Genomic DNA, 14707 nt, shown 5'->3' with positions numbered 1-14707 from the left:
TGGAAGGCCCGGGGACGCTCCCTGTGGACTGTGTTTCTGCAAAGAGCAAGGGAAAGGCTGGCGTGTGCAGTCATGGCACAGCGGGGAAGAGCCTGCTCTGGGGAAGGGGAGCCCCACATGCATGCGGTTGAATCTGAGGCAGGCAAGGAGTGCAGGGTCTAGGCATCCTTTCACAGTGTGAAGCCGCTGTGCAGCTAGCCCAGGACACTGGCACCTTTGATCTTCGCCTTGAGGGGATGATGCGTGGAGAGCCTAACGCATGAAGCACAGAAGCTTGTGGGGTACTTACTGAACGGACGAATGAATGGATGGGTGGCTGGAAGGATCACAAGAAAGGACAAGGATTGTTTTCACTTAGAGGGATGGGTAGGCAGTGGCCTTCCCAGGCTGGGGCTCTGAGAGAGGGACAGAGCAGGGACACACGGAGGTGGGCTACTGGTAGGGCATGCAGTGGGTGGGGCTGGATATAAGTCTGTGACTTGGGAGCTAGCCTGGGCCAGGAACTGTCCACCTGGTGGTCACTGAAGGGGAGGGGAGAAGGTGACTCTGAACACTCAGTTACAAAGACAAGTATAATGGGGAACCGGCCCCAGGAGGGCGAGGGAGCAGAAGCACCAGGAGGGAGAGAGAGGAGTGGGATGAGGGAGCAGGCTTGGCAGCCAGGAAGTGTCTTCCGTGCGGGGGAGCTCACGTCCAGTCAGGAGTGAAGGGGAGCTGAGGGTCCAAGGCAGCAAGATATAATGTCCCCTTGCCCATCTCTAAGCCGGGCCAATCCCTCTTCTCAGGAGAACAAGGAAGTCTCACCCAGGGACTCTGGTCTCTGCATGCTGCTCCCGCTCAGTAATCGCCCACCCTCTTCCCACCCTGCCAGTCTGGTCTGTCTGGGCGCCCAGCTGCCAAGCCGTATTCCCTGCCTCTCTCAGTATCATTCAAAAACGGGCGGGTTGGCTTGTGAAAAACCACCTCTGCTGACGCCACAGGGGCAGTGTGAGGTGCAAACACGAGCAAGTGACCATCGGAACGACAGCGACTTCTAGTGTCCCGAGCACGCCGGTCGTCTGTGACGCACCAAGGACACGCTCGGTTTACACCAGAATTGTACCACTGCCATCCACACAGGGTGCTTCGAGGTCAGAATGTGAGTTTTTAGAATGCTCAATTTGGGGGGTCAGGAAATTACAGATCCTCAGAGAGTATTGCATTTCTGAAAGTTGGGGCATCCAGCCCAGAAGGCAGGGGGTTTGGTTTGGGGTTTGGAGGCGTAGTGGTTCCTCGTTGGACTGCTTACCACAAGGTCGGCAGTTCTAAACCACCAGTCATTCCTCAGGAGAAAAGATGAGGCTATTTAAGCCCCATTGGGGCAGTTCTATTCTGTCCAACAGGGTCCTCTCCTCTGAGTCGGAACCGTTTAGCTGTTGGTTGTTGTTGCTTTGGGCGGGCAGTTTACGTATTTGAGTTCAGACTTCACACACAGGAGGCAGTGAGTAGGGCTACCGTGTTAGGGCTAGGTTACACACACACATCAGAGGGCCCCTCACCTGGGTGCTGGCCTGTGCGATTTGCATGCATTGAGAAGGCTCACAGACCGGTTTAATCTACACGCCAGCGACCCGCAAGCGAAGCCAAAGAAAAAACAAAGCGGAAAAACAACCGTGAGTGCAGTGATAAACGCGTAGGGAAATATTGTGATAAGCCTCAACAGAGCGCACACCACCCAGCAGCAGGGAAAGGCCCTCTGGTTTGCATGTATGTAAACGTGGAAGCGTTCCATCAGCACTCTCCATGGCAGCTGCCACTCACGGTCGCACGGCAACGTTAAGCTTAAAAAAGAAAGATTGCCCTTGTTGCTCTCGGGAGCCCTAGTGTAATGCCCTAAATGTTGGGGTACAACTCGGAGCCTGGATCCAGTAGCTGCACCACCGGAAAGGAGAGAGACACAGGCCTGTCGGTGCCATAAAGAGTTACAGCCTCAGAAACCCCCGAGGCGGTTCTGCTTTGTCCTATAGGGGCGACTTGATGGCAGTGTTTGGCTTTGTTTTTATTGTCATCGAGGTTGGGGACCAGGCATTTTCCTTTCCAGGGTGGAGAGCTCTTAGGGATGAAAGCGGATTTACCGGGACACCACTCAGGACACCACTCGAGGGGCAGAAGCTCAGGCCGAGGGAGCAGAACACTATGTGCAGCCCTGGCAGGAGGCTGGCTGGCTCACCAAACTGTCAGGGATTATCCTGGGTGGCTGTGCCTGCAGGGGGTCTGCAGGGCTCTGCGTTTTGAAAGGGGTGGGAGGAGTGGCTGGGGGGAGACTGAGAGGCCCTGTGCACGGTTCTACCCCACCAGCCACGCGGCCGTCTGCTCTGTGGAAGTGGCACAGCCTTGGAGACCCCGCACGGGGTCGCTTCGAATAGGAATCCGCTCTGGGGCCGTGGGGGAGCCCAGCCCAGCGGAGCCTCTCCAGTGGCTGCAGTCTCTACGGCCTCCTTCTCCTGCTCCCCGCCCTGGCTCCCCAACCACAGCGCTTCCCGGGGGGGGGGGGGGGGCGCTGTTTTGCTTCTGATGGCCAAACAGTGAACCTGCACTTGCTGTGGTGAGGGACGATGCTTGCCTTTCACTGTGGGAGTTGGAATCGAACTTATTCCTGACTGAAACCTTGACAACCGGGCAGACAGACGACCTGGGCACGGTCAGCTGTGTTTTTCCGGTGATTCTATTGTGACTGAAAGGGCTATAAAGCGAAGGTTCACTCAATAAACACGGGGCAGACGGCCCTGACGTCTGGGTGCTTGGCCGGGCGCTGGGGGACCCAGGACAGAATGTGGCACAGCTCTGCTGGAGCATGCCTGTGACCTAAGAATCAAATGAAGAACTGCCCCATCCTTCACTGCCTGCCAGAATAAGGCCTTTTTTTTTTTGGCCCAAAGGCATCTTTTCCAGAAGGCTGGTGGCCTGAGAAAACCCGGGACCAGCCGAGCCCAGAGGGCAGACTCATTTCTTTCAGTAAAGGGATGGGCACCAAGCAAGTGGACTTGCTCTGCTCCGTGGGCAGCACTTCGCTGTCTAGTTTGCTAGGGAGCATGAACTCGCATCGTGAACATGAGGCTTCTGTTTCCATGGATGTGAACAAGAAAGAGCAGTGTTAGAAATAATCTTGAATAAAAACATCTTGTCCAGGCCGGCTGTGGGTCCCTGGCCCTGGAATAGAGCTGTGTGCACGACAGCCGCTGTTTTTCCCACAAGGGGGACTGCTTCCCAGAGGTCCTGTGGGCTGTGTGTGGGGGCAGGGGCTACATGCCGACCCCTCATCTCTTCTGGCTGCTAGCACTTCTATGGAAATCTCCTTCTGGACCAGGCTTGTCCTTTGATCTCCCTCCCCTGGTGCTGCCCTATTGTATGCTCCCCTCCTGGACGGGGGCACAAACCCCACTCTCACTCAGGAGCCTGCAGAGACCTTGTGCTGTTGTCCAGGCAGCGCCCCGGGGAGCAAGGTGTGACCTACCTTGCCTTCCCCAGATTCCTGCTGCTTTTCCCAAGGATTTCAAGCCAAGCCCCGAATCCAAGTCTTAATTGGCCACCCAAAGTACAGACACTGGTGGCTGGAAAATTTCCAAATAGGATTTTTTCCCCCCTTCTAGTCCCCTCTTAAGCTGAAACGAAAACCAACAACCTGCCATGCCAGCCACACATGCTCCAGCTGGGCTAGCCTTGCGTGCCAATGCACAAAACTCCCCCCGACAGCAAGCTTGCTTGCAATGGGGGTGGGGCTGGGGGCACTATTCTAAATGCCACTAAGGCTCCAGTGGCTATGAGTGGGGCTGCTAACCATCAGGTCAGCAGTTCAAAACCACCAGGCACCCCTGGCAGGGAGAGAGATGGGCCTTTCTACTCCTCGGAAGAGTGACACTCTGGGAAACTCCGAGAGGCAGTGCTACGCTGCCCTGCAAGGCTGCTGTGAGTTGTCACTTCCTTCAGTGGCAGGGAGGGTGAGGTTTGCAGGTTTGATTCCGAATGCCTCGTCTGCTTCTTTCTGTACAGATTTTATCTGAGCGGGACACCTTGGCAGGGCTTCTCGCTGCCCCGTCTTCCAAATGGATGGAAAGCCGGAGAAAACAAAATAAACCAATCAGTCTACGTTGACATGGGAAACCAGCAGGGGCTCTGGCGTTCAGTCATGTGAGCCATGGGATGCTCATGACATAGTTTATCAGTCGGACCAAACTAACCTCCCACCCCACCCCCCGAAAAAACTCTCACCGACATGGAGTCGATACCGACTTCTAGCAACCCTAAAGGACAGGGTGGAACTGCCCCTGCGAGTTTCCAAGACTCAAACTCCTTACCGGAGTAGAAAGCCTCCTCTTTCACCCTCAGAGCAGCTGGTGGTTTCAAACTGCCGACCTTGCAGTTAGCAGCGCGATGAGTCACCACTACACCACCAGGGCTCCTGACCAAAGGGATTGATTTTTAAATAACAAAGAAATATCTACAGAGTCCTTAGAATCTCTCTGGAAGGAAGCTGACCATCTGAACCCCAGTTCAAGCATGCGCTTACATACAAGCCCCTCCATTGCCCTCCAGGCGGTTCTCATTCACGCTGGCCCCTAGGACGGAGAAGTGCTGCCTCCATGGGGTTACTAGGCTGTCATTTTAAGGGGACCCCAGGTGGCTCAACAGTTAAGTGCTTGCTGCTAAAGGAAAGGCTGGCACTTTGAATGCACTCAGTGGCTTTTCGGGGAAAGACAGGGCAGGCTGTCCTGTGAAGACTGCAGTCCAGAAAGCCCCATGGGGCACTTCCACCGTCTGCCAGAAACTTGACAAGACAGCACCACACACCAGCAAGAACAATCTTTCTCCTCCCCTCCCACCCCACGCCCCCTGGCAGCTGGTGGGTTCAAACAGCTGACCTTTTAGTTTACAGCCAAGTGCTAAACCCATAGAGGCTCGAAGATGGAGTAGAACTGCCACTAAGCATTTTCGAGGTTGTAAATCTTTACAAGAGGAGTCTCGGTCTTTGTCCCTCAGAGCAGATGATGCTGCCCAACTGCTGGCCTTGTGGTGAGCATATAATGTGTCGCCTTCTGCATCTCTCTCTCTCTCTCTCATACACACACACACACACACACACACACACACACACACACAGAACACCACAGCTCACTGCTCACTCACTGCCATCGAGTCACTTCTGAATCAGTGAGCCTATGGGACAGGGTAGAACTGCCCTATGGGTTTCCGAGACTGGCACTGTTTATGGGTGTGGACAGTCTCATCTTTCTCTCGCGGAGCGGCTGGCGGTTTCAAACTGCTTACCTTGTTGATCGCAGTCTGATGTGTAACCGCTATGTGATATAGCTACTACCAAGAATTTCCCTCCCCTTAATTTCTCTCTCTCTATTTCTGTCTCTCTTGCTTAATAACCCCGATGAGTATCAACACCACCCCTGAACCCTTTCCAGGCTGACTGGACACAGGGCAGGAGCCCCAGGACTCTGCTCCCGGAACAGGGCCTGGTTCTTGACCCAGAGTCCAGCCCTGCTGTCTGCCTTCGCTGCTGCTGGGGCCTCGGAGAACCGTACTGCTTCAGTAAGTGTACAGGTACAATGTGGTGGGCGAATGGTACGTCTCCAGGTGGTAAGGGCACCTAGTGCTTTGGGGTGGGGACACGAGGTCCACCTGGGACTCTTAGCAGAGAGCAGCCCAGTCCAGTGAAGGGAGAGAGCATGAAGCAGAGGACTCACATTCCACGCTGTGCCCCTCACTCTCCTGGGGTCCTGGGGCCAGTGACTTTGCTTCCCTGAGCCTCTGTTTCCTCCCTGGCAAAGTAAGGAGGTCACATCTACCTCAAAAGGTGGTGTAAGGAGCCTTGGTGCTGCTGTGGGCTCGACGCCAGGCTGCCAACCACAAGGGTGGCGGTTCAAAGCCACCAGCAGCTAGGAAGGAGAAAGATACGGCGATCCACTCAGATTTGCAGTTGAGACCGACTGGACAGCAGTGGACTTTTATCAAAGCTGTTCATTCATAAAGGACTGGAGATAACAGCGTTGAGAAACAAAACCTTGGGCCTCTATGCCTGCCCTCCCTGACTTGAGAGCCATTTGGGGAGGGAGCACCCACCACGCCTTCTGCAGCCCAGCCTGACTCCTGCTGCTCCAGAGACCTCCGCTCAGAGCCATGGATCTTCCCAAATTCTAACTGTCATGCTAGGGACTGGTGTGGGGGTTGAGGAAGACCAAGGACAGTCGGTTAGGCACAGGGTGTGGCCGCCCAGAATCAAGGTTCCTGGGGCCTGAACACCGAGACGTCCATAAAACCGGGCAAGAGCGAGCCTGGCACGCGCGCTCAGCAAGAAGCAAAGGAGCACAGCTCACCTCCACGGGGGTGCTCCCACTAAACTATCTAACTCCTTTTAGGCTCTGAACAAAAGTTTCATGCAAGTTCCAAATATGGCCCCAGTGTGAATTGCCTACTTTTCTACATCATGCTCGCTGAACTGGAGGGGCAGGGGACAAGAGGGCGGCCCCTCACGAGATGGGCGGCCTCAGACTCTGCCAGAGTGGGCTCAGGCATAAGAGCAGTCGTGAGGACGGCACAGTACCGGCCGGTGTTTCCTCTGTCGTCTGCCGGAACCGACCCGACGGCACTGACAACAGCACTTCTTTTCAAAAGGAAGACAAGGAGCCCGTCTCTCGTTCGCTCCTTCACGAACTGCTGCTACCTGCGACAGGAACGTTTCCAGTCTCCATCTGAGGACAGCTGCATTACAGGGAAAGATTGTCCGGGTGTCCCGCTGCCGATCAGAACCCGGGTCGTCTGGTGTAGATTAACAATAAAAATGATCCACACGAGCATGACACAGGCGTGAGAGGAGGCCAAGAATTTCATTTTGAAGATCTAAAGAGCCGGAGAAACCGATGGTCTGAAGCACTAAATGAAATCCTTGGACTCTTATCTCATGGGACGTGAGGAAAATGCGTTCCCTGTGCAAAGATGACCGGGAGATGCTCATGTCACATCATAGCCCAGCACTGGCTCTAGTAGATCCCCACTCCTGTCCGCTGCTGGGAACCCTCATATCTTAGTGCACCTGGGGCCATGGCATCGTTGTGGAACAGCAGCCACGAACAAGGGGCAGAAGCATCTCTCTAAGGCTTCCTACCCAGTTAAGTTTCTGGCATTTGATGTTCCAGAGCCTGGTGGCGTAGTGCTTAAGCATTAGGCTGCTAACCGTAAGGTCAGCAGTTCAAAACCACCAGCTGCTCCTCAGGAGAAACACAGGGCTTCCTCCTCCCGTACAGAGGTACAGTTTCAGAAACCCACAGAGGCAGTTCTGCGGCCCTGCAGGGTCATTATGAGTCCGAACCGACTCCACATGACAGTGAGTTTTTGGGGTTGGAGACCCATGGTGTGTGAAATATAAGCTGCTGATAGGACAGGCTGGCAAGGGTGGACCAGGATCCCGAGGGTACAAGTTCAAGGTAGAGATGAGTCTCCATTCTGTACGTAACAGTTTCCAGCTGGGAAGGCCACTAGAATTTGGTATGGGCTTGGGATCAGGGCAGGCTTTAGTACATGGGTTAGGCTCCCATTTGCTTTTCCAAGAGAGACGTGTGGGCAACATGCACACAGAGTACGAGTCCTTGACTGACGGGCTAACCCCAAAACCTCCAACTGATTCTCAGTCAAAAGTTTAAAAAAAAATTTCAAAAGCAAAATAGTACACGGTGGTTTAGCCACTGAGATCTCAAAGACCCTTTTTTTACTAAAGGCAAAAAAAGAAGAAAAGCAGAAACACACTTATATAACGTGTCATGGCAGCACGCCAAAACATTGGACTTTTGCAAGATTCAATGCCAACCAGTCATTGGAAAGTGTATTTTATATACATATATATACATGCATCTATGCATGTGTACATACACAAATATGAATATTGAATGCATGTATATATAGATAAAATCTATGCATGTACACATGTGGGAAACCAGCCATTGGAAATGTTTTATATACATATATACAATATACACATCCATACATACACATACACACATATATACATGCGTATATACACAAATATGTACATCGAATACACGTATATATAGATATAATCTATGCATGTACACATGTGAGATACCGGTCATTGGAAATGCTTTATATACACATATACATATATATGTATATACACAAATATGTACATCAAATACATGTATATAGAGATAAAATCTACATGTGTACAAATGGGAGGAAGTTGGAACGTTCTACTCCTATAAAGACTTACAGTCTTGGAAACCCACAGGGGCAGTTCTACCCTGTCCCATAGGGTTGCTATAAGTCAGAATTGACCCAATAGCAGTGAGATGTACATATACGTATATGTGAAAGTAAAATGTATGGATGGATATATACAATAGGTATACATAATATGCACACATGCATCTGTATATGAAAATAACATTGGCTCCCAAACCCAAGCTGAACCTGCTGCTGCTCCCTCTGCGGACAGCCGGGCCTACCTCTTGGTTGCAGGCACAGCCATGTCTTTCCTGGCCCCAGAAGGGGAGGGCAGGGAGCCAGTGGGTTTCTTTGGTAACACGGTGCCATTGTTGACAGTGGTTCTTAAAGGCAGGGTCTGCACCAGCGGCCTGGCTGTAAGAGAAGCAGAAAAGGACATTAGACACGGCGGAAGCAAGAAGGAAAAGACAAGCCACTGAGTGGGGTGGGGCTGGGGGGCATGTTTGCCAATCACACGCTGATGATTAAGTACAAAACAGACAAAGCACATTGACATTTTAATGGTTAAAAAAAAGCAAACAACCCGATTGTGGCAGTTACATAATCCCCTATCAACTTTCGAAGGGGTGAAGTCTAGGCTGTCAATCAGGTCATAGCCAATCATGCCTCTAAGTGGGCATGGCCTTCTCCTGAGGATTCTGGGAACGCCTCTCTTCCTCCCTGGAGGCAGGACACACTCTGCTTTGTATTCCTGATGACAAGCCACATGGAGACACACTGATGGAGCCAGAGCCCTGGAGGTGGAGGAGCCATGTGGAGACCCACACCAGTGCTGAGGTGCTTCCACCGCTGCTGGTTCCACAAGATCCACAAGACTTTTCAGCCACCGGCCTGTGATCTTCCTGCATTTAGTGTCATTGCATGTGTTGCGGGAGTCTGAAGAGGAATTCAGACTGGTATTCTCCACTGCATATATGCATGTCAAAGTTGGACATCGACTAGAGAAGACCGTGGAAGAATGGATACATTCCAATGGTGGTGCTGGAGAAGATGCTGAAAGTACCATGGACTGCTAAAAGGACAGACTAATCTCTCTTGGAAGAAACACACCCAAAGTGCTCCCTAGAGGCAAGGATAGCAAGACGTCCTCTCACGTACTTCGGACACGGAGGGACGAGTCTCTGGAGAAGGAAGTCATGTTGGCAAAGGAGAGAAAGGCCCTCAAGGAGATGGGTGGACACAGTAGCTGCATCCATGGGCTCAAGTGTGAGGATGGCGCAGGACCAGGCAGTGTTTCCCTGTTGTGCACAGGGTTGCTATGGGTTAGAACCGACAACACAGTCTCCCAACAACAGGAAATGAGGATAAAAGAGAGACTTCAATGAACAACAATGTATCCGGACTGGCTCATTTGTAGTGACAGATGATAATAAAGTTACAGTGTTAGACGCAGTTAACTAGGTTCTCTAGGACCCCCATCAAAACACAATGACTGTTATGTTTAAGGATACATTGTTAACTGACAACAATGTATCCCGACTGGCTCATTCAGGATGGCCCAAGTCCCATCATCATGTAAAATACGGACAGTAGGGGGAAACGGTGCATTGTATTAGAAAAGGACTGCACTAATCTCTCTCTCTCTCTGGTTTGTTTTTGTTCGATATTAGCTGTTCCACCAAAGAACCGAGGTGGTGACGTTGTTACCCATTGAGCTGCTAACAGCGAGGTAGGACGTTCGGAACCCCAGCCCTTCAGCAGGAGAAAGACGGCTTTCTGCGCCTCTGCACAGTTACAGCTACTCCTGTAAACAGCTACAGTGTCAGTAACTCACAGGGGCAGTTCCTCCCTACCCTGTAGGGTCGCTATGGGTCGGCATTGACTGGGTGGCAGCAGAGATGATTTTGTCCATTACAGAATTATCAGATTTTAGGGAAAGCATGGGCTGGCATATATCATTTTAAGAGTGGTTCTCATCTCCCTCCTCCTGCTTTTTGGAGTTTGTTTTTTTCCTCCCTTCAAGAAAACATGTATCAGCTTGGCTGGGCTGATGACTGCGGGATGTGATCAGACAACCGGGCTTAGGAGGACCAAGGTGGGATGTAACCCCTTATTCAGGTCACAGTCCTGATCCGATGCCAGGGGGATTCTCGGGTGTGTGGCTTCGATCGTCTTTTTTTTTCAAGAGGGAGAACAGGAAGGTGAAGCAGGCAGACCAGAGGGACTTCCTACCATCGAGAAAGAAGAACTTCAAATAAAACACACCCTTAGGGCCCAGGGTCCCTGGGCTGGTAAACTCCTAGATCCAGGGGAAGACTGATGACAAAGGACCTTCCCCCAGGTGTGAGGTCAGTCCCAGGTAACAGACACAGGGTCCGGCCTTATCCGTCTTTCCTCTTTCTGCCCAGCTTCCCCTCAGGAGTGCTCCCTGGAATTTGCCTGCCAGCATTCTCTGTAGGCTCTGCCCAGACCCATCTCCGTACAAACTCTCATCTTAACATCGTCAGTGCTTCTTCTGGCCTACTACTAGTGCCAGGAGCAAATGGAACAATGAAAATCTCGATGGGAAATTACACAAAGAAAGGAAAAAAAAAGGCAGAGGGAGATGAGGGCTAGTCTTAAAATGTCAGGAAGCGGCAAGATCACTTCTCTGGCAGGATCCAGTCCTGCTCAGCCTTCTAGAGGGCACCCCAGGGCTTTTGTCGCCCGGCTCTCAAAGGGCACGGTACCGCCACCACCGACGCACTAACAGCCGGCTTCACCGCCACACCGAGTGCCTGCATCCAAAACGCACCAGCCGCCCGGGAAGAGAGGTCGCCCCTTTTCAGGGAAATGTTGGGAAAGAAAATAAGACAAAACCCCAAAATACCTCCCATCTGAACACGTACCAGGGCGGGCCGCAAGAGCACCAGGGCACAAGCGAGTCTGCAGTGAACTCTCAGATAAGCGATCTAAAACGAATCTGATCCGAGGGCGACTGGACACAGGGTGTCGGTGGGAAGAGGAATGTGTTTCCAGCTTCTGGACGGGACTGAGATGCGAGGCGATCTTGTGGTTTTACAGGGCGGGTGTGTGACTGTGTGTGAGTGAAATGACTTTTAATTGTTCTCGGGAGGAGGGTGGGGGGGTGACAAAACCCAGCCGCCTAGCACAGCAAGGAGTATGACAATGAGACGGGAGGAGAAGGCATTCATTCAGAGGAGCCGTCCCAGGTCTGGCTCCCAGCTCCAAGGAGATTCCTTAAAGAGCAGGACTCTTGAGACAGACAGGTCTGGACTCATTCCCATCTCAGATACTTCTGAGCTCTGGCCTGGGATCACTCAGGTGCGGCGGCTCAGTGTGTAAAACCTCGCACGGCGGGGCTGCGGAGGGAGGAAGGAGGCAGCCTGAGGATTCTCCCATGCTGCCTGGCACCCAGTGGGCACAGGAGAAATGGGAGCTGTGACCTATGGCTACGTCAAGATTCCCAGCCAGGATGGAGCGACGTCGCCGTCAGAAGGGCGCATGTGTGGTAAAGTGGAGGGCAGCGACCCAGAGGAAGGGCCTCAATGAGATGGACGGGCACCGTGACTGCAACCAGGGGCTCAGACACAACCATTGAGAGGCTGGTGCGGGGCCGGGCAGTGTCCAGGGTTCCCGCGAGTCGGATCAGACTTGACAGCACCTGACAATAATGTGTGGGTCTGTGATCCACAAGACCAGCAGTTCGAAACCTCTTCCAGCTTAAAACAATCCCATCTAGGGTTTCCAAGGCTGGAAATCTTTAGCAGAACTAACAGCCTCATTCTTCTGCTGAAAAGCTGGCTGGTGGATCTGAACCACAGCCCAATGATGAGTAATCATGACGCCACCCGGGTTCCTCCCTTTGAAAGCGCCCTTAAAAACAAGAAGCGTCCCCCTAGACCAGTGGTTCTCAACTTTCCTAAGGCCGCAACCCTTTCATACGGTTCCTCATGTTGTGGTGACCCCCCCAACCATAAAATTATTTTTGTTGTGACTTCATAACTGTCATTTTGCTACTGTTATGAATCAGGCGATCCCTGCAAAAGGGTCGTTTAACCCCCAAAGGGGTCTCGACCCACAGGTTGAGAACCGCTGCCCTAGACAATCTCCTCGTCATCTCTCACCTTGAGACAAGCAAGCCATACACATCTGTGCCTAAAGTACCCTCACCTGGAGAGGTCCCTCACCATCTCTTTTGAAGTGACCCTATGCTTAACTCTTTGCTGCTGCGTGTGTGTGTGTGCGCGCGCGTGTGCGTGTGTGGAGAGTGAGAGAGAGAGAGAGAGAGAGAGAGAGAGAGAGAGAGAGAAAGACTTGCCTATCTCTCTCTGGCTCAGCTCACTCTGTCCCCCATGGAGACAACTCCGAGTTAGCTGCAGGCCTGGCCCTCCCTGCAGGGCTGAACACCACAGTATGATCGAACACTGTGCACTGTTGTAAAGTATGATTACAAATTATGGGTAACAGCCAGGAGAATGCTCGTGTGTTACATTATCAAAAACCAAGCTCACTGACACCGAGTCTACACTGACTCAAAGCAACCCTATGGGACAGGGTAGAACTGCCCCTTTGAGTTTCTGAGACCGTAATTTGTTTTATTTATCATTTCTTTAATCATTTTTTGGGGGGGCTCTTACAAATCCTATAGCAATCCATCATTCAATAGTATCAAGCACACTTGTACATATGTTGCCATCAACATTTCCCCAACATTTTCTTTCTACTTGAGCCCTTGGTATCAGCTCTTTTACCCCCTCCCTTCCCCACCCTGGAATCAGAGCTCTGTCTTTCTCCCGAGGGGCGGCCGTGATGGTTTCAATCAGTGGGCCTTGCAGTTAGAAGCTCAAGCTGATCCAAAGCAAGACAAAACAAAACAAAAAAACGCAGCCCAGTCTCATTTCAACTAAATATGCTAAATGAACTTAACAAGGACCAGAGAGGATTCCAAAGATGTCAGTGGATTTTTTCCCCACTGAGTCGCAGGATTATGCGTGTTTTTTATAAATAGGGAAACCCTTGGTGAGATGGACTGACTGGCAGCTGCAGAGATGGGCCCTAGCATAACAAGGATGTTGAGATGGTGCCGGGCTGGGCGGCGCTGTGTCCTGTCGTGCACAGCCTCGATGAGGGGGGGCTGACCCCTGGGGCTCGAACCACGGCGCGGGCTTTCTCAACGTTCTGATGTTAGGTGGTGTGTGCTCCGTGATAATCAGAAGAATGTTGTGTTTGAAAACCCACCCCTTTCTTTGCCCTAAATCTGCTCTCTGAAGTTCTGAGAGCAACAGCGGGGTAACATTTCTAAGAAAGCCCAGAGCGGCATTTGCTCTCGTGGGTTCTCGAGAAGGCAGGGCTGTGGGCTAGGAGTGACGTTAATAATAGATCCATTGTGTTGGCGCCGGCTCATTTCTATTCCGGCTCCGCACTGAGAGTTACAGGGATTTACATGCGAGATGTAGATGGAAATACACGCATTGTTCCCGTCTTAACTGGGGTTATCTGTCTCCTCAGGCGTGAACCCGTGGCTAGCTCCCTGGGCTGACTGTAAAGTTTGCTCGTTTGGGCAGGTCACAGGTTGGCAGCTTGATGTAAAAAAATATTACCTTTTGCAGGTGCTTTCTTGGTTTGATCATTAGCTCCATTAATTAACAAATAAGCAAATTACAGAACACAGTGTAGTCAAAAGGCTTCTGTTAGCCCTTCCATCCCAGGGCCTCCCCCAGCCTAGAGGTCACCTGCACATTCGCACAAACATTCAAAGTAATACTGGTGGTGCTATGGGTTAGGCTGGGAGGAGAGGACCCCCGAAAGATGTTTGCTTGTGCGTCACCGACTCTGACAAGGCATCTGACTGTGAGGACCCCAATAAAACATATATGGGTAGTCCTGAGAAGAAGGGGAATTCCAGAACACTGCACTGTGCTCATGGCACTTGTACATGGATCCAAGAGGGAGTTGTGCCCAAAGAACACGGGGATGCTCCGTGGAAAAATCAGGTGAGGCATGCATCCCATCACCAGCCTTATGTAGTTTGTATGCTAAGCACATTTCAGAGAAGCTGGTCTATCCGAAGGTGACTGTATATCATCAGGCTTGGAGGGAGGCTCATTAACAACGTGCAGCGTGCAGATGACACAGCCTCGCTTGCTGAAAGTGAGGGGACTTGAAGCACTTGCTGAGGAAGAGCAAGGATTTCAGCCTTCAGTCTGGATGACCGGCCACTCAATGTAAAGAAGTTCTCACAACTGGACCAAAAGGTAGCATCATGATAAATGAGAAAACTGGATCCACAATCAATGATCATGGAAGCAGGGGTCAAGAGCTCAAAGGACCAACTGCACTGGGTAAATCTGCCACACAGGGCTTCTTTAAAGTGTTGGAAAGGAAGGATGTCCCATTGAAGGCTACGGTGCACCTGATCCGCGCCATGGTGTGCTCAGCACCTCACACGCATGTGAATGTGGGACACGGAGTAAGGAAGACT

General features: G+C 51.8%; 1 protein-coding gene across 1 annotated transcript in view; it reads right to left on the bottom strand.

Annotated features, from left to right (window-relative positions):
* EML1 (EMAP like 1) overlaps positions 1-14707 on the bottom strand; it is a 121629-nt gene that overhangs the window by 58067 nt on the left and 48855 nt on the right. Inside the window, exon 3 of the mRNA XM_075531969.1 lies at positions 8505-8637. Within this exon, the coding sequence (XP_075388084.1) occupies positions 8505-8637 (133 nt within the window). The remainder of the gene's footprint in view (positions 1-8504; positions 8638-14707) is intronic.

This window comes from Tenrec ecaudatus, chromosome 14, assembly GCF_050624435.1.
Source record: "Tenrec ecaudatus isolate mTenEca1 chromosome 14, mTenEca1.hap1, whole genome shotgun sequence".
NCBI lineage: Eukaryota > Metazoa > Chordata > Mammalia > Afrosoricida > Tenrecidae > Tenrec > Tenrec ecaudatus.
The sequence above is the reverse complement of the archived record's forward strand: the minus strand, read 5'-3'. Positions and strand labels throughout refer to the sequence as shown.